A 24,275-nucleotide genomic window follows, 5' to 3' on the forward strand; every position below is an offset into this window, starting at 1 on the left:
AAACCAGTAGCGCAGCCCACCTGCCTTTCAGGACGCTGCCAGGCAGTGCTCAGGGACTGCTGGAGCAAGCAAGGAGGCAGGCAGGGAGGGGGAAGGATGCAGCATGTCCTCATTCGCAGAAGCCTCTGGGCACCCAGGAGAGCACTGCATTGGTGGGAAGACATGCCCACCTTCCTGCACAGGCGTCGGAAAACAACCTCACCAGATTTCTCCAGACCCATGTCTTCCATCTGCACAGACACCTCCAGCACTTGCGGGCACATCTTCTGCCTGTACACCCATGATGCTGCTCAGGAAATCCTTGGGCCTCTCATCCCAATACTTCAAAAGAGCGTCCCTGGCCTACTGGTCATGGCAGAAATGAGGAAATGAAATGACGGTGTTGATGGAAACCAAAACACAACCTGTGCCATTAGGTAGCATATTTTGCTTGGGAGGTGAGTCTGTTGGAAAATTAGTGCCCGCGTGCAGTGACTGTGGGCCTGGGGCGGTGCAGGAGCAGTATAAAAGCGGGCCCTTCGCCTCACTCTCTCATCCACTCTTCTTGCCTCCACCTCCCTGGGAAGAAGGTGAGTTTGGAGCCCTTTCTCTTCTTCCTCCTCCTCAGCCTGCTCCTCCTTCTCCTCCCCTGGGATTTCTCAACACATACCTGCCTCTTTGTCCTGTGCTGGGTCCTGAGGCTGCTTGCCATGGGAGAGGGAAGGGAGCAGAAGGTGGGACATGCAGAGAGGCTGATGCTTGGCTGAGGTATCTCCTGAGCTATGCGCTAGGTGAAGACCTCCCTGGGCTTAGTCACTTTTGGTGAAGCTCTTTTGCGCTGACGGAAAGGGGCGGCCTTGGGCTGGGGGGATAGGCTGCTCTTCAACCACCCCTCCTCCTCTCATTCCCCCTGCCCTCTCTCTCCCAGGCGCACCTCCAGCCCCAAGACATGTCCTGCTACAACCCGTGCCTGCCCTGCCAGCCCTGCGGCCCCACCCCGCTGGCCAACAGCTGCAATGAGCCCTGTGTCAGGCAGTGCCAGGACTCCACCGTCGTCATCCAGCCCTCCCCCGTGGTGGTGACCCTGCCCGGACCCATCCTCAGCTCCTTCCCGCAGAGCACCGCCGTGGGATCCTCCACCTCCGCTGCCGTTGGCAGCATCCTCAGCTCTCAGGGAGTGCCCATCTCCTCCGGGGGCTTTGGCCTCTCGGGCTTCGGCAGCCGCTACTGTGGCAGCCGGTGCCTCCCCTGCTAAAGCTGCTGCCTGCACTGAGGCCTCCACTCGGATCGACCTCGTTTCCCCCTTTTCACTCATTAAACTGCTGCTGCATCCCAGCCTGCGCTTCTCTCTCATCCTTTCCCCTAAAGATGCTCTCCCATGATGCCCACGCAGAGACATGTTCCTCAGGGCTGGTTCTGGGAGGGGCGTGTTGGGGATGATTTTGCACTGATTGTCAACCCAGGCTTGCAGTCAGCATGTTTAGTTGCGCACCGGGTGATCCTCTAGTTTCTAAAATTGTCTGCCTTTCTGCATCGCGGTGGAATTACCCGACATCGTTCAGTCACTACCATCCACTTTGTTGTGCACACCTCTTCTTTTTCCTTGGAAAGCTCAACACTGTGATGCGAGTAGTCAGCAGGGAATGTGGTATTGACAAGACATAGGCACTAGCTTCCCAGGAGAGGCCAGGACAACCCATCCTCACCATAGCATTCTCAAAGGAACAGAGGAACACAGTGCAGTGGGCTGCCTTGACAGCCGACCATAGTAGAATACAATCAGAGAATGGTTGTGCTTGGAAGAGACCTTGAAAGATCATCTAGTCCAAGCCCCCTGCCATGGGCAGGGATATCTGGCACTACCTCACGTCCCTCAAAGTTCCGTTGAACCTCACTTTCAACACTGCCAGTGATGGGGCAGCCCATCATTCTCGGGGCAACCTTTTCCAGTGTCTCACCACCCTCATCGTAATCCATTTCTTCCTTACGTCCAAGCTGCATCTACCCGATTTCAGTTTAAAACCTTCTCCTGTCCCTACAGGCCTTGATAAAATGTCTCTCTCCAACTTCCTTATAAGTCCCCTTTATATATTGAAAGGCTGCAATAAGGTCTCCCCAGAGCCTTCTCTTCTCCAGGCTCAACAACCCCACCTCCCTCAGCCTTTCTTCATAGGACAGCTCTTACATCCCCCAGATCATTTTTGTAGGCCTTCTCTGGACCTCAACTGGCATGCTCATGCACAATTTTTCAACCACCAGTGTCTCCAAGTCCTTCTTTGCAGGGCTGCTCTCAGCCGTTTATCCTCCAGTCTGTATTGATATGGAGGATTGCCCCAACGCAGGTGCAGGACCTTGCACTTGGCCTTGTCCAAGTTCCTGAATTTCACATTGGACCATTCCTCAAGCCTGTCAAGATCCCTCTGGACAGCATCCCTTCCCTCAAGCGTACCAGTTGCACCCCTCACCCTGGTGTCATGCACAAACTTGATGAGGGTGCACTCAGTCGCACTATCCATGTCATTGGTGAAGGCAGGAAACAGTCTTGGTCCCAGGACGGACCCCCGAAGGACACCAGTCGTCACTGGTTTCCACTTGGACCTGGAGACGTTGACTGTAACTCTTGGGATGCAGCCAAAGTGCTGTGCTTCAAATGTGTGCAGAAACAGTGCAGACAACACACCAAAGCTTTAGCTAGTTCTGCACAGTGCTTGCTCACCATCAAGGCCGTCTCTCTTTCTCACTCTGCACCCCCCACAGCAGAGGCTAGGGGTGGGCAAGCACCGGGGAGGGGACACCACCAGGACGGCTGACCTGAATTGACCACAAGGCTATTGCATGCCACATAACATCACACTCAGCAATAAAATCTTGCGCAGTCTTTCCAAAGGAGCAGCTCTTGGGAGAATGCACGGGCATGAGTCTGCTGCTGCTAGGTGGTGGGTGATTGCCTTTGCACCACTTGGTTTTCTCCCTTCTTTCCCCTTCCCCTCTTAGACTGGCCTGATCTCAGCCCGAGGGTATTTCGCTTTCTTGCTCTTCCAACTCTCCCCCCATCCAAATGGGACAACGGATTGAGAGAGCTGCTGCGGGGTGCTTAGTACTAGTCAGGGGCAGCACACCACACAGGCCCACGGGCAGCGCATGCCCTCCTTGCCCTGCTCCTTCCCTCTCTGTGCCCAGGCTTTCCTGGGAATGTTTCTGCAGAGAGGGGAGCAGGGAGAGACCCGCGCCAGGAAGAGAGGCAGCGGGTGTGGGCTGAGTGTCTCAAAGGGCTGTCCAAGAGCTCTCCAAAGCAGTGCGCAGACCAGCAGCAAAGGCTGCGGAGAGACTTGCCGCCGACAAAGGGGAGCAGCTGAACTGCTGCAGGACACAGCCGCGCGAGATGATACTTCTCCACCCAGAGCCCTGATCAGAAGCTGCCTTGGTAGTAACCAGCCCTGTCTCCCCACGAATCCTTCGGCCCCTGACAAGCAGGGCCACGAAAGGTGCTTTTGCGGCAACCCCATCAAAACAGGTGCGACTCCCAGCACTCTTCCCGCACACCAAGGACTGTCATCAACATCCTGGGCTATATGAGCAGGCGTGCAGACAGGAGAGCGATGGGAGTGGTGATCGCCCTCTGCTCAGCACTCACCTGACGCCATCTAGAACACTGTTTCGCGTTTTGGGCTCTAATGCAAGAAAGACCTTGACTGAATGGAGGGAGTTCAGCGGAGGGTGGGCTGGATGGTGAGGGGGCTGGAGCACTTGGTTGGGGAGGAGAGGCTGAGGGCACAGGGCTCGCTGAGCACGGAGAAGAGAAGGCTTTGGTGGGAGACCTAAAATCATCTCTGCAGTAGCTATGGTCATTCAACTGCCTCGGGTCACTCTGTCCAGCCCCAGAGAGGCACAGAAGTTCAGAAAGCAGATGGTCACACTGAGCATGGCTAAGCATATTCGAAGCAAGCCTGTGTTAACAATCACGGCAGAACCACCTCTAATGACCTCCTCCCAGACCCACCCCTGAGCAACATCTCTCTTCCTGGGCACCTTGGCAAAGTGTCTGCAGGGGAAAGGACGAGGCAAAGGCATGGGCTGGCATGCAGCAGAACTTTAATGAGGCAAGAGGGAAATGAGGTCAAGACGGGTGCAGGTCCCCGTGCAGGGAGCACCAGGGGCATATATGAATCGGCGCCCCATGGCTGTGGCAGAGGTCCCGCCAGGTCTCCATCTGCCTGCCCCAGAGACAGAGCAGGGCCAGCAGTTCTGCCCTAGGCTGGCTTTGTGGGGCTCACAGCCCACGGGAGTGCAACAGAACAAGGACACAGGAGGGAAAGGAGAGAGTGGAAGGGGGAAAGGCAGGCATGGGCCATGCTTTCGGATAGCCCAGGCTGGCCCCGTCCTTTTGCAAGGGGTGCTGGCGTTGCTCAGTTCCTCAGGAAACAAGTCGATGCTCTGTCCCCAGTCCGGTACCATCTTGTGGGTCCCTGGGGGCCTTCCCCAGGGCCATCGCCAGCAGCTTTAGCAGGGGAGGCACCGGCTGCCACAGTAGCGGCTGCCGAAGCCCGAGAGGCCAAAGCCCCCGGAGGAGATGGGCACTCCCTGAGAGCTGAGGATGCTGCCAACGGCAGCGGAGGTGGAGGATCCCACGGCGGTGCTCTGCGGGAAGGAGCTGAGGATGGGTCCGGGCAGGGTCACCACCACGGGGGAGGGCTCAATGACGACGGTGGAGTCCTGGCACTGCCTGACACAGGGCTCATTGCAGCTGTTGGCCAGCGGGGTGGGGCCGCAGGGCTGGCAGGGCAGGCACGGGTTGTAGCAGGACATGTCTTGGGGCTGGAGGTGCACCTGGAAGAGAGGGCAGGGGGAAGCATGGCAGGGGCGATGGGTGAGGAGCAGCCTGTCACCCCACCGCGAGGGAGAAAAACCATGAGCTGGAGACAAGAGCTAGAGGCATTTTAGGGAGCCTCACGGGCTTCACCTTCCCCTCAGCCCAAAACAGCCCTGCCAAGAGCATTCAAGCTCATCGAGGTCCCCGTCTAGCCCATCGCCCACTTCAGCCAAGCATCAGCCTCTCTCCATGCCACACCTTCTCTTCCCTTCCCTCTCCCATCATAGGTAGCCCCACGACCCAGTGTAGGACAAACGGCAGGTACACACTGAGAAAACCCAAAGGAAAATGCAGAGGAGGAAGAGAAAGGGCTTCAGACTCACCTTCTTCCCAAGGAGATGGAGGTGAGAAGAGTGGATGAGAGAGTGAGGAGAAGGGCCCGCTTTTATACTGCTCCTGCACCACCCCAGGCCCACAGTCACTGCACGCGGGCACTAATTTTCCAACAGACTCACCTCCCAAGCAAAATAGCCTACCTAATGCCACAGGTTGTGGTTTGGTTTCCATCGGTGCTGCCATTTCATTTCCTCATTGCTGACATGCTTGGTGTGCCATGCAGGCTCCTTTCATGTGCTGGGATGAGAGGCCCAAGGATACCCCGGGCAGGGTCATGTCTAACTGCTGGACAGGTCCACCTGGCATTGAATCAGGCAAAGCATGTGGAGGGCAACAAGAAGGTCTTCTTCCACATAGGTCAGCAGCAAAATCAAGCCTTGGTCAAAGGCAGCCCCAACCCTGAAGGGGGCAGCTTCCCTGGGGACAGGGCTTACAGCAAAGGTGGAGGTAACTCCAAGGTTTCCTTGCCTTGGTCTTGCTCTGGCAGGGTTTGCCGTCAAGAGATCGCTCTCCTGACATTCCTAGGAATATCTGGAACAGGAAAGACCTGCAGCAGTGGAGGATCGGGTCTGGGAGCATTTAAACCGATTGGACTGCCATGACTGCAAGCGACCTGCTGGGAGGCACCCGAGGGAGTCGGTTGGTGTCACTACAAGGTCGCTCTCAAGTCCCTTTGAAAGTCACAGCAGTCAGGGAATGCATCTGAGGACTGGAGGGAAGCCAGTGAGACTCTTACCAATGGGTAAAAGAGCTGACGGGAGGGAGTCAAGAACGTAGAGCCAGACTCTTCCGAGTCCTATCCAGTGAAGGAACAAGAGGTAACGGGCACATATTGAAATAGGGGAAATTCCAGGAAAACAGAAGAAACCACATTGTTAGTGTGAGCATGGTCAAGCACCGGCTGGGGGTGCCCGGATAAATTGTGGCTTCTCCATCCTTGTAGATATTCAGAGCTTGACAGGACTTGGCCCTAAGAACCTTCCAAAGGCTGACCGTGCTTTGAGCAGGGGCGGTTGGACTAGACGATCTCCAGAGGTCCCTTCCAACCTCAAGGATCCTGTGATTCTGTCATGGGCAAAAGAGAGGTGATGCACAGCTGCCACTGACAAGGATAAATTGCTTAGGAACATTGGAATCAAGGGCAGCCTTGGCTGTCACACCTGAGAAGCAGCGGAGTTCACGATGTGAACACAGGAAGGAAAGCCAGTAGCAGAGTGCTGTCCCTGGCTTTCAGGCATGCCAAATTGGGCCTAGTCAGGCAGCTGGTAGGTAGAATGCCATGGAGGCAGCTGTGAAGGGCAAAGGAGCTCAGAAAAGCTGGCAGCGCCTTAGGCACCTCATGGTCCAAGAGCAAGAAGGGTCCAGCCCGATACTCAGGAAAACAAATTCAATGTCTCAGCAGATCACCTTTGCCTAAGGTGGGACTCAAGGTGGGGAAGCAATGTCAAAAGGCAGCATCCTGGAGGTGGAAGGAGGAACGAGCTGCAAAGGAGGAATTTGGAAATAATTCCTAGGCATGTTGCGATGCTGTTAGGAAAGCCAACTCAGCCTGCATTGAGTCTTGCAAGGGGCATGAAGAGCAACAGGCAACAACCATCAAGAGCAACACAGAATCATAGAATCCTAGAATCGTTTAGGTTGAAAAAGACCTTTAAGATCATCGAGTCCAACCGTTAACCTAGCACTGCCAAGTCCACCACTAAACCATGTCCCTTAGCACTATATCTACCCATCTTTGAAATACCTCCAGGGATGAGGACTCAACCACTGCCCTGGGCAGCCTGTGCCAGTGCCTGACTACCCTTTCAGTGAAGAACTTTTTCCTAACATCCAACCTAAACCTGCCCTGGCGCAACTTGAGGCCATTTCCTCTCGTCCTATAGCTTGTTACTGGGGAGAAGAGACCGACCCCCCACCTCGCTGCAACCTCCTTTCAGGCAGTTGTAGAGAGCGATAACATCTCCCCTCAGCCTCCTTTTCTCCAGGCTAAACAACCCCAGCTCCCTCAGCTGCTCCTCCTAAGACTTGTGCTCTACACCCTTCATCAGCTTCGTTGCCCTTCTCTGGCCACGCTCCAGCACCTCAATGTCCTTCCTGTAGTGAGGGCCCAACACTGAACACAGTACTCGAGGTGCAGCCTCACCAGTGCCAAGTACAAGGGGATGATCACGTCCCCAGTCCTGCTGGCCACACTATTTCTGACGCAAGCCAGGATGCCCTTGGCCTTCTGGGCCACCTGGGCACACTGCCGGCTCATATTCAGCCGGCTGTCGACCAACACCCCCAGCTCCTTTTCCGCCAGGCAGCTCTCCAGACATTCTTCCCCAAGCCTGTAGCGTTGCATGGGCTTGTTGTGACCCAAGTGCAGGACCCAGCACTTTGCCTTGTTGAACCTCATACAGCTGGCCTCGGCCCATCGATCCAGCCTGGCCAGGTCCCTCTGTCGAGACTTTCTACCCTCCAGCAGATCAACACGCCCGCCCAACTTGGTGTCATCTGCAAACTGACTGAGGGTGCACTCAATCGCCTCCTCCAGATCCTTGATAAAGACAGTAAACAGAACTGGCCCCATACTGAGCCCTGGGGAGCAGCACTTGTGACTGGCCGCCAACTGGATTTGGCTCCATTCACCACAAGTTTTTGGGCCTGGCCATCCAGACAGTTTTTCACTGGATACGAAGAGTATCCAAGCCATGAATACCCAGTTTCTCCAGGACAATGCCACAGGAAACAGTGTCAAAGACCTTACTAAAGTCCAGATAGACATCCACAGCCTTTCCCTCATCCACTAAGCGGGTCACCTCATCATTGAAGGAGGTCAGGTCAGTCAAGCAGGACCTGCCTTTCATAAACCCATGCTGACTGGGCCTGATCCCCAGTTGTCCTGTACGTGCCGCGTGAAGGCACTCAGGATGATCTGCTCCAGAGCCTTCCCCAGCACTGCTCCAGTGCTCCCCCACCCTCTGGGTGAAGAACCTTTTCCTAATATCCAACCTAAACTGGGACCTCCCTGGTTAGCCAGGACTGCTGATAGACGATGGAAAGTGGCCTGGTGAGCACCTCCGCCAGCTCCCTCAGTACGTCTGGCTGGATCCCATCCGGCCCCATAGACTTGTCCGTGTCTAAGTGGTGTAGCAGGTCACTAACCATTTCCCTGGGGATTACGGGGGCTTCATTCTGCTCCCTGTCCCTATCTTCTAGCTCAGGGGGCTGGGTACCCCGAGCACAACTGGTCTGACTATTAAAGACTGAGGCAAAGAAGGCATTAAGTACCTCAGTCTTTTCCTTCTCCTCTGTCACTAGGCTTCCCCCCGCATCCAATAAAGGATGGAGATTCTCCTTAGCTCTCCTTTTGCTGCTAATGCATTTGGAGAAACAATTTTTGTTGTCTTTTCCAGCAGTAGCCAGTTGGCAGCAGCCAAAGATTGACAGAGGAACCTGTGGGCCCGCTGCTGACGTGGGTAGCTGATTTCCTGAAGAGTGGACAGAGAGCAGGTTGGGGGGAGTCAATGCCTTCTCGCTCTCAGTATTCACCTACAAGGGCTCCCAGGCCGCTGTGCCCTCTGAAAGAGTTGAAGGAAGGAGGGGGAGGCCTCCCAGCAGTGGGCGGGCTTCAAATCAAGGACTGCCTGAGTCAAGTCAACCCGTACAAGCCAGCTGATGCACTGCAAGGCAGGGCTGCTGTAAAGGGCGACTTAGATGTGCTGGAGGACTGGGCCAAAGGAGTCTCAAAGACCTCACCTTCCTAGCCAAAGAGACCAGGCTGTGGTGAGGAGCTCTCTTGAATACTCCGTGGAGGGAAAGAAAGAGTTGCAAAAAACACCTCCCCACTGTCTGGGAATCATCCCCAGGTCTCAGGCGATACATCTTCTCCTGGCAGTAGTGCTTCAGCATGCCTTCTTTCCCATGCCCCAAAGGCCTCCTCAGCCAGGAGCACAACCCAGCACCATTGGAGAGGCAAGGAAACTTGCCCCAACTCCCTGAGCAGCGAGGGCTGGCGGGACCCTGCAGTGCCACGTGCCTGAGGATGCTCAGGCAGGGGATGTGCTCACAAGGGCCCTGGCTACAAAACCAGCTCTCAGACTACATCAAGGAGGCAATGCACTTCCCTGCCCTGCAGACATGGAGGCAGCTGGGACACGGCCCAGGAGGGCAAGGCAATGCCTTCAGTAGGCAAGCTTCCTGGGACAGACTCTCCCTCCCCATGGCGAGTCACACTCTAATTTCGGAATGGCCATGTGTCAGCCTTTTGGCGTGAGGCCAAGCCAGGAGTGCGTGTTGTCTGCAGGCCCGTGTCCCACGCACAGCTGAATTCCCCTCCGGCCAGGGCTGTTCCCTCCCTGCCTCAGGAAAATGAGCTCTGAGCACTGGGCTGTAGTCGAGTACACAGCTCCAGGCCAGGCCATTATGTATCATGCAGGTCAGGGTCCAAAGCGTGTGAACAAAGCACATGGTGGGGTGAGGAGAGTGGGAGGAACAAGGCGCTGTCCCGACCCCCAGCACACCCCTCTGGTAGTGAGAGGGGAGGAACCCAACTCCACAGGGCTTGCTGAGGAACCAGGGTTTTGGGGAGGGCAATGGTCTCCTTCCACAAGCCTGCTGATTGCACTGCTTGGGGACCCCCAGAGACTGCCACGAGAGGGGACGCCTTTGCCAAAGAAACCAGCAAAAGTCTTCCCAGAAGGAGAAGCTTTCCTTGGGCGCAGGCGTTTGAAACCAGTAGCGCAGCCCACCTGCCTTTCAGGACGCTGCCAGGCAGTGCTCAGGGACTGCTGGAGCAAGCAAGGAGGCAGGCAGGGAGGGGGAAGGATGCAGCATGTCCTCATTCGCAGAAGCCTCTGGGCACCCAGGAGAGCACTGCATTGGTGGGAAGACATGCCCACCTTCCTGCACAGGCGTTGGAAAACAACCTCACCAGATTTCTCCAGACCCATGTCTTCCATCTGCACAGACACCTCCAGCACTTGCGGGCACATCTTCTGCCTGTACACCCATGATGCTGCTCAGGAAATCCTTGGGCCTCTCATCCCAATACTTCAAAAGAGCGTCCCTGGCCTACTGGTCATGGCAGAAATGAGGAAATGAAATGACGGTGTTGATGGAAACCAAAACACAACCTGTGCCATTAGGTAGCATATTTTGCTTGGGAGGTGAGTCTGTTGGAAAATTAGTGCCCGCGTGCAGTGACTGTGGGCCTGGGGCGGTGCAGGAGCAGTATAAAAGCGGGCCCTTCGCCTCACTCTCTCATCCACTCTTCTTGCCTCCACCTCCCTGGGAAGAAGGTGAGTTTGGAGCCCTTTCTCTTCTTCCTCCTCCTCAGCCTGCTCCTCCTTCTCCTCCCCTGGGATTTCTCAACACATACCTGCCTCTTTGTCCTGTGCTGGGTCCTGAGGCTGCTTGCCATGGGAGAGGGAAGGGAGCAGAAGGTGGGACATGCAGAGAGGCTGATGCTTGGCTGAGGTATCTCCTGAGCTATGCGCTAGGTGAAGACCTCCCTGGGCTTAGTCACTTTTGGTGAAGCTCTTTTGCGCTGACGGAAAGGGGCGGCCTTGGGCTGGGGGGATAGGCTGCTCTTCAGCCACCCCTCCTCCTCTCATTCCCCCTGCCCTCTCTCTCCCAGGCGCACCTCCAGCCCCAAGACATGTCCTGCTACAACCCGTGCCTGCCCTGCCAGCCCTGCGGCCCCACCCCGCTGGCCAACAGCTGCAATGAGCCCTGTGTCAGGCAGTGCCAGGACTCCACCGTCGTCATCCAGCCCTCCCCCGTGGTGGTGACCCTGCCCGGACCCATCCTCAGCTCCTTCCCGCAGAGCACCGCCGTGGGATCCTCCACCTCCGCTGCCGTTGGCAGCATCCTCAGCTCTCAGGGAGTGCCCATCTCCTCCGGGGGCTTTGGCCTCTCGGGCTTCGGCAGCCGCTACTGTGGCAGCCGGTGCCTCCCCTGCTAAAGCTGCTGCCTGCACTGAGGCCTCCACTCGGATCGACCTCGTTTCCCCCTTTTCACTCATTAAACTGCTGCTGCATCCCAGCCTGCGCTTCTCTCTCATCCTTTCCCCTAAAGATGCTCTCCCATGATGCCCACGCAGAGACATGTTCCTCAGGGCTGGTTCTGGGAGGGGCGTGTTGGGGATGATTTTGCACTGATTGTCAACCCAGGCTTGCAGTCAGCATGTTTAGTTGCGCACCGGGTGATCCTCTAGTTTCTAAAATTGTCTGCCTTTCTGCATCGCGGTGGAATTACCCGACATCGTTCAGTCACTACCATCCACTGTGTTGTGCACACCTCTTCTTTTTCCTTGGAAAGCTCAACACTGTGATGCGAGTAGTCAGCAGGGAATGTGGTATTGACAAGACATAGGCACTAGCTTCCCAGGAGAGGCCAGGACAACCCATCCTCACCATAGCATTCTCAAAGGAACAGAGGAACACAGTGCAGTGGGCTGCCTTGACAGCCGACCATAGTAGAATACAATCAGAGAATGGTTGTGCTTGGAAGAGACCTTGAAAGATCATCTAGTCCAAGCCCCCTGCCATGGGCAGGGATATCTGGCACTACCTCACGTCCCTCAAAGTTCCGTTGAACCTCACTTTCAACACTGCCAGTGATGGGGCAGCCCATCATTCTCGGGGCAACCTTTTCCAGTGTCTCACCACCCTCATCGTAATCCATTTCTTCCTTACGTCCAAGCTGCATCTACCCGATTTCAGTTTAAAACCTTCTCCTGTCCCTACAGGCCTTGATAAAATGTCTCTCTCCAACTTCCTTATAAGTCCCCTTTATATATTGAAAGGCTGCAATAAGGTCTCCCCAGAGCCTTCTCTTCTCCAGGCTCAACAACCCCACCTCCCTCAGCCTTTCTTCATAGGACAGCTCTTACATCCCCCAGATCATTTTTGTAGGCCTTCTCTGGACCTCAACTGGCATGCTCATGCACAATTTTTCAACCACCAGTGTCTCCAAGTCCTTCTTTGCAGGGCTGCTCTCAGCCGTTTATCCTCCAGTCTGTATTGATATGGAGGATTGCCCCAACGCAGGTGCAGGACCTTGCACTTGGCCTTGTCCAAGTTCCTGAATTTCACATCGGACCATTCCTCAAGCCTGTCAAGATCCCTCTGGACAGCATCCCTTCCCTCAAGCGTACCAGTTGCACCCCTCACCCTGGTGTCATGCACAAACTTGATGAGGGCGCACTCAGTCGCACTATCCATGTCATTGGTGAAGGCAGGAAACAGTCTTGGTCCCAGGACGGACCCCCGAAGGACACCAGTCGTCACTGGTTTCCACTTGGACCTGGAGACGTTGACTGTAACTCTTGGGATGCAGCCAAAGTGCTGTGCTTCAAATGTGTGCAGAAACAGTGCAGACAACACACCAAAGCTTTAGCTAGTTCTGCACAGTGCTTGCTCACCATCAAGGCCGTCTCTCTTTCTCACTCTGCACCCCCCACAGCAGAGGCTAGGGGTGGGCAAGCACCGGGGAGGGGACACCACCAGGACAGCTGACCTGAATTGACCACAAGGCTATTGCATGCCACATAACATCACGCTCAGCAATAAAATCTTGCGCAGTCTTTCCGAAGGAGCAGCTCTTGGGAGAATGCATGGGCATGAGTCTGCTGCTGCTAGGTGGTGGGTGATTGCCTTTGCACCACTTGGTTTTCTCCCTTCTTTCCCCTTCCCCTCTTAGACTGGCCTGATCTCAGCCCGAGGGTATTTCGCTTTCTTGCTCTTCCAATTCTCCCCCCATCCAAATGGGACAACGGATTGAGAGAGCTGCTGCGGGGTGCTTAGTACTAGTCAGGGGCAGCACACCACACAGGCCCACGGGCAGCGCATGCCCTCCTTGCCCTGCTCCTTCCCTCTCTGTGCCCAGGCTTTCCTGGGAATGTTTCTGCAGAGAGGGGAGCAGGGAGAGACCCGCGCCAGGAAGAGAGGCAGCGGGTGTGGGCTGAGTGTCTCAAAGGGCTGTCCAAGAGCTCTCCAAAGCAGTGCGCAGACCAGCAGCAAAGGCTGCGGAGAGACTTGCCGCCGACAAAGGGGAGCAGCTGAACTGCTGCAGGACACAGCCGCGCGAGATGATACTTCTCCACCCAGAGCCCTGATCAGAAGCTGCCTTGGTAGTAACCAGCCCTGTCTCCCCACGAATCCTTCGGCCCCTGACAAGCAGGGCCACGAAAGGTGCTTTTGCGGCAACCCCATCAAAACAGGTGCGACTCCCAGCACTCTTCCCGCACACCAAGGACTGTCATCAACATCCTGGGCTATATGAGCAGGCGTGCAGACAGGAGAGCGATGGGAGTGGTGATCGCCCTCTGCTCAGCACTCACCTGACGCCATCTAGAACACTGTTTCGCGTTTTGGGCTCTAATGCAAGAAAGACCTTGACTGAATGGAGGGAGTTCAGCGGAGGGTGGGCTGGATGGTGAGGGGGCTGGAGCACTTGGTTGGGGAGGAGAGGCTGAGGGCACAGGGCTCGCTGAGCACGGAGAAGAGAAGGCTTTGGTGGGAGACCTAAAATCATCTCTGCAGTAGCTATGGTCATTCAACTGCCTCGGGTCACTCTGTCCAGCCCCAGAGAGGCACAGAAGTTCAGAAAGCAGATGGTCACACTGAGCATGGCTAAGCATATTCGAAGCAAGCCTGTGTTAACAATCACGGCAGAACCACCTCTAATGACCTCCTCCCAGACCCACCCCTGAGCAACATCTCTCTTCCTGGGCACCTTGGCAAAGTGTCTGCAGGGGAAAGGACGAGGCAAAGGCATGGGCTGGCATGCAGCAGAACTTTAATGAGGCAAGAGGGAAATGAGGTCAAGACGGGTGCAGGTCCCCGTGCAGGGAGCACCAGGGGCATATATGAATCGGCGCCCCATGGCTGTGGCAGAGGTCCCGCCAGGTCTCCATCTGCCTGCCCCAGAGACAGAGCAGGGCCAGCAGTTCTGCCCTAGGCTGGCTTTGTGGGGCTCACAGCCCACGGGAGTGCAACAGAACAAGGACACAGGAGGGAAAGGAGAGAGTGGAAGGGGGAAAGGCAGGCATGGGCCATGCTTTCGGATAGCCCAGGCTGGCCCCGTCCTTTTGCAAGGGGTGCTGGCGTTGCTCAGTTCCTCAGGAAACAAGTCGATGCTCTGTCCCCAGTCCGGTACCATCTTGTGGGTCCCTGGGGGCCTTCCCCAGGGCCATCGCCAGCAGCTTTAGCAGGGGAGGCACCGGCTGCCACAGTAGCGGCTGCCGAAGCCCGAGAGGCCAAAGCCCCCGGAGGAGATGGGCACTCCCTGAGAGCTGAGGATGCTGCCAACGGCAGCGGAGGTGGAGGATCCCACGGCGGTGCTCTGCGGGAAGGAGCTGAGGATGGGTCCGGGCAGGGTCACCACCACGGGGGAGGGCTGGATGACGACGGTGGAGTCCTGGCACTGCCTGACACAGGGCTCATTGCAGCTGTTGGCCAGCGGGGTGGGGCCGCAGGGCTGGCAGGGCAGGCACGGGTTGTAGCAGGACATGTCTTGGGGCTGGAGGTGCACCTGGAAGAGAGGGCAGGGGGAAGCAGGGCAGGGGCGATGGGTGAGGAGCAGCCTGTCACCCCACCGCGAGGGAGAAAAACCATGAGCTGGAGACAAGAGCTAGAGGCATTTTAGGGAGGCTCACGGGCTTCACCTTCCCCTCAGCCCAAAACAGCCCTGCCAAGAGCATTCAAGCTCATCGAGGTCCCCGTCTAGCCCATCGCCCACTTCAGCCAAGCATCAGCCTCTCTCCATGCCACACCTTCTCTTCCCTTCCCTCTCCCATCATAGGTAGCCCCACGACCCAGTGTAGGACAAACGGCAGGTACACACTGAGAAAACCCAAAGGAAAATGCAGAGGAGGAAGAGAAAGGGCTTCAGACTCACCTTCTTCCCAAGGAGATGGAGGTGAGAAGAGTGGATGAGAGAGTGAGGAGAAGGGCCCGCTTTTATACTGCTCCTGCACCACCCCAGGCCCACAGTCACTGCACGCGGGCACTAATTTTCCAACAGACTCACCTCCCAAGCAAAATAGCCTACCTAATGCCACAGGTTGTGGTTTGGTTTCCATCGGTGCTGCCATTTCATTTCCTCATTGCTGACATGCTTGGTGTGCCATGCAGGCTCCTTTCATGTGCTGGGATGAGAGGCCCAAGGATACCCCGGGCAGGGTCATGTCTAACTGCTGGACAGGTCCACCTGGCATTGAATCAGGCAAAGCATGTGGAGGGCAACAAGAAGGTCTTCTTCCACATAGGTCAGCAGCAAAATCAAGCCTTGGTCAAAGGCAGCCCCAACCCTGAAGGGGGCAGCTTCCCTGGGGACAGGGCTTACAGCAAAGGTGGAGGTAACTCCAAGGTTTCCTTGCCTTGGTCTTGCTCTGGCAGGGTTTGCCGTCAAGAGATCGCTCTCCTGACATTCCTAGGAATATCTGGAACAGGAAAGACCTGCAGCAGTGGAGGATCGGGTCTGGGAGCATTTAAACCGATTGGACTGCCATGACTGCAAGCGACCTGCTGGGAGGCACCCGAGGGAGTCGGTTGGTGTCACTACAAGGTCGCTCTCAAGTCCCTTTGAAAGTCACAGCAGTCAGGGAATGCATCTGAGGACTGGAGGGAAGCCAGTGAGACTCTTACCAATGGGTAAAAGAGCTGACGGGAGGGAGTCAAGAACGTAGAGCCAGACTCTTCCGAGTCCTATCCAGTGAAGGAACAAGAGGTAACGGGCACATATTGAAATAGGGGAAATTCCAGGAAAACAGAAGAAACCACATTGTTAGTGTGAGCATGGTCAAGCACCGGCTGGGGGTGCCCGGATAAATTGTGGCTTCTCCATCCTTGTAGATATTCAGAGCTTGACAGGACTTGGCCCTAAGAACCTTCCAAAGGCTGACCGTGCTTTGAGCAGGGGCGGTTGGACTAGACGATCTCCAGAGGTCCCTTCCAACCTCAAGGATCCTGTGATTCTGTCATGGGCAAAAGAGAGGTGATGCACAGCTGCCACTGACAAGGATAAATTGCTTAGGAACATTGGAATCAAGGGCAGCCTTGGCTGTCACACCTGAGAAGCAGCGGAGTTCACGATGTGAACACAGGAAGGAAAACCAGTAGCAGAGTGCTGTCCCTGGCTTTCAGGCATGCCAAATTGGGCCTAGTCAGGCAGCTGGTAGGTAGAATGCCATGGAGGCAGCTGTGAAGGGCAAAGGAGCTCAGAAAAGCTGGCAGCGCCTTAGGCACCTCATGGTCCAAGAGCAAGAAGGGTCCAGCCCGATACTCAGGAAAACAAATTCAATGTCTCAGCAGATCACCTTTGCCTAAGGTGGGACTCAAGGTGGGGAAGCAATGTCAAAAGGCAGCATCCTGGAGGTGGAAGGAGGAACGAGCTGCAAAGGAGGAATTTGGAAATAATTCCTAGGCATGTTGCGATGCTGTTAGGAAAGCCAACTCAGCCTGCATTGAGTCTTGCAAGGGGCATGAAGAGCAACAGGCAACAACCATCAAGAGCAACACAGAATCATAGAATCCTAGAATCGTTTAGGTTGAAAAAGACCTTTAAGATCATCGAGTCCAACCGTTAACCTAGCACTGCCAAGTCCACCACTAAACCATGTCCCTTAGCACTATATCTACCCATCTTTGAAATACCTCCAGGGATGAGGACTCAACCACTGCCCTGGGCAGCCTGTGCCAGTGCCTGACTACCCTTTCAGTGAAGAACTTTTTCCTAACATCCAACCTAAACCTGCCCTGGCGCAACTTGAGGCCATTTCCTCTCGTCCTATAGCTTGTTACTGGGGAGAAGAGACCGACCCCCCACCTCGCTGCAACCTCCTTTCAGGCAGTTGTAGAGAGCGATAACATCTCCCCTCAGCCTCCTTTTCTCCAGGCTAAACAACCCCAGCTCCCTCAGCTGCTCCTCCTAAGACTTGTGCTCTACACCCTTCATCAGCTTCGTTGCCCTTCTCTGGCCACGCTCCAGCACCTCAATGTCCTTCCTGTAGTGAGGGCCCAACACTGAACACAGTACTCGAGGTGCAGCCTCACCAGTGCCAAGTACAAGGGGATGATCACGTCCCCAGTCCTGCTGGCCACACTATTTCTGACGCAAGCCAGGATGCCCTTGGCCTTCTGGGCCACCTGGGCACACTGCCGGCTCATATTCAGCCGGCTGTCGACCAACACCCCCAGCTCCTTTTCCGCCAGGCAGCTCTCCAGACATTCTTCCCCAAGCCTGTAGCGTTGCATGGGCTTGTTGTGACCCAAGTGCAGGACCCAGCACTTTGCCTTGTTGAACCTCATACAGCTGGCCTCGGCCCATCGATCCAGCCTGGCCAGGTCCCTCTGTCGAGACTTTCTACCCTCCAGCAGATCAACACGCCCGCCCAACTTGGTGTCATCTGCAAACTGACTGAGGGTGCACTCAATCGCCTCCTCCAGATCCTTGATAAAGACAGTAAACAGAACTGGCCCCATACTGAGCCCTGGGGAGCAGCACTTGTGACTGGCCGCCAACTGGATTTGGCTCCATTCACCACAAGTTTTTGGGCCTGGCCATCCAGACAGTTTTTCACTGGATACGAAGAGTATCCAAGCCATGAATACCCAGTTTCTCCAGGACGATGCCACAGGAAACAGTGTCAAAGACCTTACTAAAGTCCAGATAGACATCCACAGCCTTTCCCTCATCCACTAAGCGGGTCACCTCATCATTGAAGGAGGTCAGGTCAGTCAAGCAGGACCTGCCTTTCATAAACCCATGCTGACTGGGCCTGATCCCCAGTTGTCCTGTACGTGCTGCGTGAAGGCACTCAGGATGATCTGCTCCAGAGCCTTCCCCAGCACTGCTCCAGTGCTCCCCCACCCTCTGGGTGAAGAACCTTTTCCTAATATCCAACCTAAACTGGGACCTCCCTGGTTAGCCAGGACTGCTGATAGACGATGGAAAGTGGCCTGGTGAGCACCTCCGCCAGCTCCCTCAGTACGTCTGGCTGGATCCCATCCGGCCCCATAGACTTGTCCGTGTCTAAGTGGTGTAGCAGGTCACTAACCATTTCCCTGGGGATTACGGGGGCTTCATTCTGCTCCCTGTCCCTATCTTCTAGCTCAGGGGGCTGGGTACCCCGAGCACAACTGGTCTGACTATTAAAGACTGAGGCAAAGAAGGCATTAAGTACCTCAGTCTTTTCCTTCTCCTCTGTCACTAGGCTTCCCCCCGCATCCAATAAAGGATGGAGATTCTCCTTAGCTCTCCTTTTGCTGCTAATGCATTTGGAGAAACAATTTTTGTTGTCTTTTCCAGCAGTAGCCAGTTGGCAGCAGCCAAAGATTGACAGAGGAACCTGTGGGCCCGCTGCTGACGTGGGTAGCTGATTTCCTGAAGAGTGGACAGAGAGCAGGTTGGGGGGAGTCAATGCCTTCTCGCTCTCAGTATTCACCTACAAGGGCTCCCAGGCCGCTGTGCCCTCTGAAAGAGTTGAAGGAAGGAGGGGGAGGCCTCCCAGCAGTGGGCGGGCTTCAAATCAAGGACTGCCTGAGTCAAGTCAACCCGTACAAGCCAGCTGATGCACTGCAAGGCAGGGCTGCTGTAAAGGGCGACTTAGATGTGCTGGAGGACTGGGCCAAAGGAGTCTCAAAGACCTCACCTTCCTAGCCAAAGAGACCAGGCTGTGGTGAGGAGCTCTCTTGAATACTCCGTGGAGGGAAAGAAAGAGTTGCAAAAAACACCTCCCCACTGTCTGGGAATCATCCCCAGGTCTCAGGCGATACATCTTCTCCTGGCAGTAGTGCTTCAGCATGCCTTCTTTCCCATGCCCCAAAGGCCTCCTCAGCCAGGAGCACAACCCAGCACCATTGGAGAGGCAAGGAAACTTGCCCCAACTCCCTGAGCAGCGAGGGCTGGCGGGACCCTGCAGTGCCACGTGCCTGAGGATGCTCAGGCAGGGGATGTGCTCACAAGGGCCCTGGCTACAAAACCAGCTCTCAGACTACATCAAGGAGGCAATGCACTTCCCTGCCCTGCAGACATGGAGGCAGCTGGGACACGGCCCAGGAGGGCAAGGCAATGCCTTCAGTAGGCAAGCTTCCTGGGACAGACTCTCCCTCCCCATGGCGAGTCACACTCTAATTTCGGAATGGCCATGTGTCAGCCTTTTGGCGTGAGGCCAAGCCAGGAGTGCGTGTTGTCTGCAGGCCCGTGTCCCACGCACAGCTGAATTCCCCTCCGGCCAGGGCTGTTCCCTCCCTGCCTCAGGAAAATGAGCTCTGAGCACTGGGCTGTAGTCGAGTACACAGCTCCAGGCCAGGCCATTATGTATCATGCAGGTCAGGGTCCAAAGCGTGTGAACAAAGCACATGGTGGGGTGAGGAGAGTGGGAGGAACAAGGCGCTGTCCCGACCCCCAGCACACCCCTCTGGTAGTGAGAGGGGAGGAACCCAACTCCACAGGGCTTGCTGAGGAACCAGGGTTTTGGGGAGGGCAATGGTCTCCTTCCACAAGCCTGCTGATTGCACTGCTTGGGGACCCCCAGAGACTGCCACGAGAGGGGACGCCTTTGCCAAAGAAACCAGCAAAAGTCTTCCCAGAAGGAGAAGCTTTCCTTGGGCGCAGGCGTTTGAAACCAGTAGCGCAGCCCACCTGCCTTTCAGGACGCTGCCAGGCAGTGCTCAGGGACTGCTGGAGCAAGCAAGGAGGCAGGCAGGGAGGGGGAAGGATGCAGCATGTCCTCATTCGCAGAAGCCTCTGGGCACCCAGGAGAGCACTGCATTGGTGGGAAGACATGCCCACCTTCCTGCACAGGCGTTGGAAAACAACCTCACCAGATTTCTCCAGACCCATGTCTTCCATCTGCACAGACACCTCCAGCACTTGCGGGCACATCTTCTGCCTGTACACCCATGATGCTGCTCAGGAAATCCTTGGGCCTCTCATCCCAATACTTCAAAAGAGCGTCCCTGGCCTACTGGTCATGGCAGAAATGAGGAAATGAAATGACGGTGTTGATGGAAACCAAAACACAACCTGTGCCATTAGGTAGCATATTTTGCTTGGGAGGTGAGTCTGTTGGAAAATTAGTGCCCGCGTGCAGTGACTGTGGGCCTGGGGCGGTGCAGGAGCAGTATAAAAGCGGGCCCTTCGCCTCACTCTCTCATCCACTCTTCTTGCCTCCACCTCCCTGGGAAGAAGGTGAGTTTGGAGCCCTTTCTCTTCTTCCTCCTCCTCAGCCTGCTCCTCCTTCTCCTCCCCTGGGATTTCTCAACACATACCTGCCTCTTTGTCCTGTGCTGGGTCCTGAGGCTGCTTGCCATGGGAGAGGGAAGGGAGCAGAAGGTGGGACATGCAGAGAGGCTGATGCTTGGCTGAGGTATCTCCTGAGCTATGCGCTAGGTGAAGACCTCCCTGGGCTTAGTCACTTTTGGTGAAGCTCTTTTGCGCTGACGGAAAGGGGCGGCCTTGGGCTGGGGGGATAGGCTGCTCTTCAGCCACCTCTCCTCCTCTCATTCCCCCTGCCCTCTCTCTCCCAGGCGCACCTCCAGCCCCAAGACATGTCCTGCTACAACCCGTGCCTGCCCTGCCAGCCCTGCGGCCCCACCCCGCTGGCCAACAGCTGCAATGAGCCCTGTGTCAGGCAGTGCCAGGACTCCACCGTCGTCATCCAGCCCTCCCCCGTGGTGGTGACCCTGCCCGGACCCATCCTCAGCTCCTTCCCGCAGAGCACCGCCGTGGGATCCTCCACCTCCGCTGCCGTTGGCAGCATCCTCAGCTCTCAGGGAGTGCCCATCTCCTCCGGGGGCTTTGGCCTCTCGGGCTTCGGCAGCCGCTACTGTGGCAGCCGGTGCCTCCCCTGCTAAAGCTGCTGCCTGCACTGAGGCCTCCACTCGGATCGACCTCGTTTCCCCCTTTTCACTCATTAAACTGCTGCTGCATCCCAGCCTGCGCTTCTCTCTCATCCTTTCCCCTAAAGATGCTCTCCCATGATGCCCACGCAGAGACATGTTCCTCAGGGCTGGTTCTGGGAGGGGCGTGTTGGGGATGATTTTGCACTGATTGTCAACCCAGGCTTGCAGTCAGCATGTTTAGTTGCGCACCGGGTGATCCTCTAGTTTCTAAAATTGTCTGCCTTTCTGCATCGCGGTGGAATTACCCGACATCGTTCAGTCACTACCATCCACTGTGTTGTGCACACCTCTTCTTTTTCCTTGGAAAGCTCAACACTGTGATGCGAGTAGTCAGCAGGGAATGTGGTATTGACAAGACATAGGCACTAGCTTCCCAGGAGAGGCCAGGACAACCCATCCTCACCATAGCATTCTCAAAGGAACAGAGGAACACAGTGCAGTGGGCTGCCTTGACAGCCGACCATAGTAGAATACAATCAGAGAATGGTTGTGCTTGGAAGAGACCTTGAAAGATCATCTAGTCCAAGCCCCCTGCCATGGGCAGGGATATCTGGCACTACCTCACGTCCCTCAAAGTTCCGTTGAACCTCACTTTCAACACTGCCAGTGATGGGGCAGCCCATCATTCTCGGGGCAACCTTTTCCAGTGTCTCACCACCCTCATCGTAATCCATTTCTTCCTTACGTCCAAGCTGCATCTACCCGATTTCAGTTTAAAACCTTCTCCTGTCCCTACAGGCCTTGATAAAATGTCTCTCTCCAACTTCCTTATAAGTCCCCTTTATATATTGAAAGGCTGCAATAAGGTCTCCCCAGAGCCTTCTCTTCTCCAGGCTCAACAACCCCACCTCCCTCAGCCTTTCTTCATAGGACAGCTCTTACATCCCCCAGATCATTTTTGTAGGCCTTCTCTGGACCTCAACTGGCATGCTCATGCACAATTTTTCAACCACCAGTGTCTCCAAGTCCTTCTTTGCAGGGCTGCTCTCAGCCGTTTATCCTCCAGTCTGTATTGATATGGAGGATTGCCCCAACGCAGGTGCAGGACCTTGCACTTGGCCTTGTCCAAGTTCCTGAATTTCACATCGGACCATTCCTCAAGCCTGTCAAGATCCCTCTGGACAGCATCCCTTCCCTCAAGCGTACCAGTTGCACCCCTCACCCTGGTGTCATGCACAAACTTGATGAGGGCGCACTCAGTCGCACTATCCATGTCGTTGGTGAAGGCAGGAAACAGTCTTGGTCCCAGGACGGACCCCCGAAGGACACCAGTCGTCACTGGTTTCCACTTGGACCTGGAGACGTTGACTGTAACTCTTGGGATGCAGCCAAAGTGCTGTGCTTCAAATGTGTGCAGAAACAGTGCAGACAACACACCAAAGCTTTAGCTAGTTCTGCACAGTGCTTGCTCACCATCAAGGCCGTCTCTCTTTCTCACTCTGCACCCCCCACAGCAGAGGCTAGGGGTGGGCAAGCACCGGGGAGGGGACACCACCAGGACAGCTGACCTGAATTGACCACAAGGCTATTGCATGCCACATAACATCACGCTCAGCAATAAAATCTTGCGCAGTCTTTCCGAAGGAGCAGCTCTTGGGAGAATGCATGGGCATGAGTCTGCTGCTGCTAGGTGGTGGGTGATTGCCTTTGCACCACTTGGTTTTCTCCCTTCTTTCCCCTTCCCCTCTTAGACTGGCCTGATCTCAGCCCGAGGGTATTTCGCTTTCTTGCTCTTCCAATTCTCCCCCCATCCAAATGGGACAACGGATTGAGAGAGCTGCTGCGGGGTGCTTAGTACTAGTCAGGGGCAGCACACCACACAGGCCCACGGGCAGCGCATGCCCTCCTTGCCCTGCTCCTTCCCTCTCTGTGCCCAGGCTTTCCTGGGAATGTTTCTGCAGAGAGGGGAGCAGGGAGAGACCCGCGCCAGGAAGAGAGGCAGCGGGTGTGGGCTGAGTGTCTCAAAGGGCTGTCCAAGAGCTCTCCAAAGCAGTGCGCAGACCAGCAGCAAAGGCTGCGGAGAGACTTGCCGCCGACAAAGGGGAGCAGCTGAACTGCTGCAGGACACAGCCGCGCGAGATGATACTTCTCCACCCAGAGCCCTGATCAGAAGCTGCCTTGGTAGTAACCAGCCCTGTCTCCCCACGAATCCTTCGGCCCCTGACAAGCAGGGCCACGAAAGGTGCTTTTGCGGCAACCCCATCAAAACAGGTGCGACTCCCAGCACTCTTCCCGCACACCAAGGACTGTCATCAACATCCTGGGCTATATGAGCAGGCGTGCAGACAGGAGAGCGATGGGAGTGGTGATCGCCCTCTGCTCAGCACTCACCTGACGCCATCTAGAACACTGTTTCGCGTTTTGGGCTCTAATGCAAGAAAGACCTTGACTGAATGGAGGGAGTTCAGCGGAGGGTGGGCTGGATGGTGAGGGGGCTGGAGCACTTGGTTGGGGAGGAGAGGCTGAGGGCACAGGGCTCGCTGAGCACGGAGAAGAGAAGGCTTTGGTGGGAGACCTAAAATCATCTCTGCAGTAGCTATGGTCATTCAACTGCCTCGGGTCACTCTGTCCAGCCCCAGAGAGGCACAGAAGTTCAGAAAGCAGATGGTCACACTGAGCATGGCTAAGCATATTCGAAGCAAGCCTGTGTTAACAATCACGGCAGAACCACCTCTAATGACCTCCTCCCAGACCCACCCCTGAGCAACATCTCTCTTCCTGGGCACCTTGGCAAAGTGTCTGCAGGGGAAAGGACGAGGCAAAGGCATGGGCTGGCATGCAGCAGAACTTTAATGAGGCAAGAGGGAAATGAGGTCAAGACGGGTGCAGGTCCCCGTGCAGGGAGCACCAGGGGCATATATGAATCGGCGCCCCATGGCTGTGGCAGAGGTCCCGCCAGGTCTCCATCTGCCTGCCCCAGAGACAGAGCAGGGCCAGCAGTTCTGCCCTAGGCTGGCTTTGTGGGGCTCACAGCCCACGGGAGTGCAACAGAACAAGGACACAGGAGGGAAAGGAGAGAGTGGAAGGGGGAAAGGCAGGCATGGGCCATGCTTTCGGATAGCCCAGGCTGGCCCCGTCCTTTTGCAAGGGGTGCTGGCGTTGCTCAGTTCCTCAGGAAACAAGTCGATGCTCTGTCCCCAGTCCGGTACCATCTTGTGGGTCCCTGGGGGCCTTCCCCAGGGCCATCGCCAGCAGCT

At 55.9% G+C, this 24,275-nt stretch overlaps 3 protein-coding genes across 3 annotated transcripts; 1 reads left to right on the plus strand and 2 right to left on the minus strand.

Moving 5' to 3' along the window:
• Positions 1-4,479: 4,479 nt before the first annotated feature.
• LOC309599928 (feather keratin Cos1-1/Cos1-3/Cos2-1-like) lies at positions 4,480-4,785 on the minus strand (the record flags this gene model as incomplete). The annotated part of the gene is made up of 1 exon (XM_082331831.1): positions 4,480-4,785. The coding sequence occupies one exon, from the start codon at positions 4,783-4,785 to the stop codon at positions 4,480-4,482; it is 306 nt and encodes a 101-aa protein (XP_082187957.1).
• A 9,592-nt stretch (positions 4,786-14,377) lies between these two features.
• Positions 14,378-14,683, minus strand: LOC309599891 (feather keratin Cos1-2-like; the record flags this gene model as incomplete). Its single annotated transcript, XM_082331768.1, has 1 exon — positions 14,378-14,683. The coding sequence occupies one exon, from the start codon at positions 14,681-14,683 to the stop codon at positions 14,378-14,380; it is 306 nt and encodes a 101-aa protein (XP_082187894.1).
• A 6,041-nt stretch (positions 14,684-20,724) lies between these two features.
• Positions 20,725-21,030, plus strand: LOC309599823 (feather keratin Cos1-2-like; the record flags this gene model as incomplete). Its single annotated transcript, XM_082331661.1, has 1 exon — positions 20,725-21,030. One exon carries the CDS (start codon positions 20,725-20,727, stop codon positions 21,028-21,030), a length of 306 nt encoding a protein of 101 aa, XP_082187787.1.
• Positions 21,031-24,275: the final 3,245 nt, after the last annotated feature.

Source organism: Platalea leucorodia (assembly GCF_965183815.1).
Source record: "Platalea leucorodia genome assembly, chromosome: 22".
Lineage (NCBI taxonomy): Eukaryota > Metazoa > Chordata > Aves > Pelecaniformes > Threskiornithidae > Platalea > Platalea leucorodia.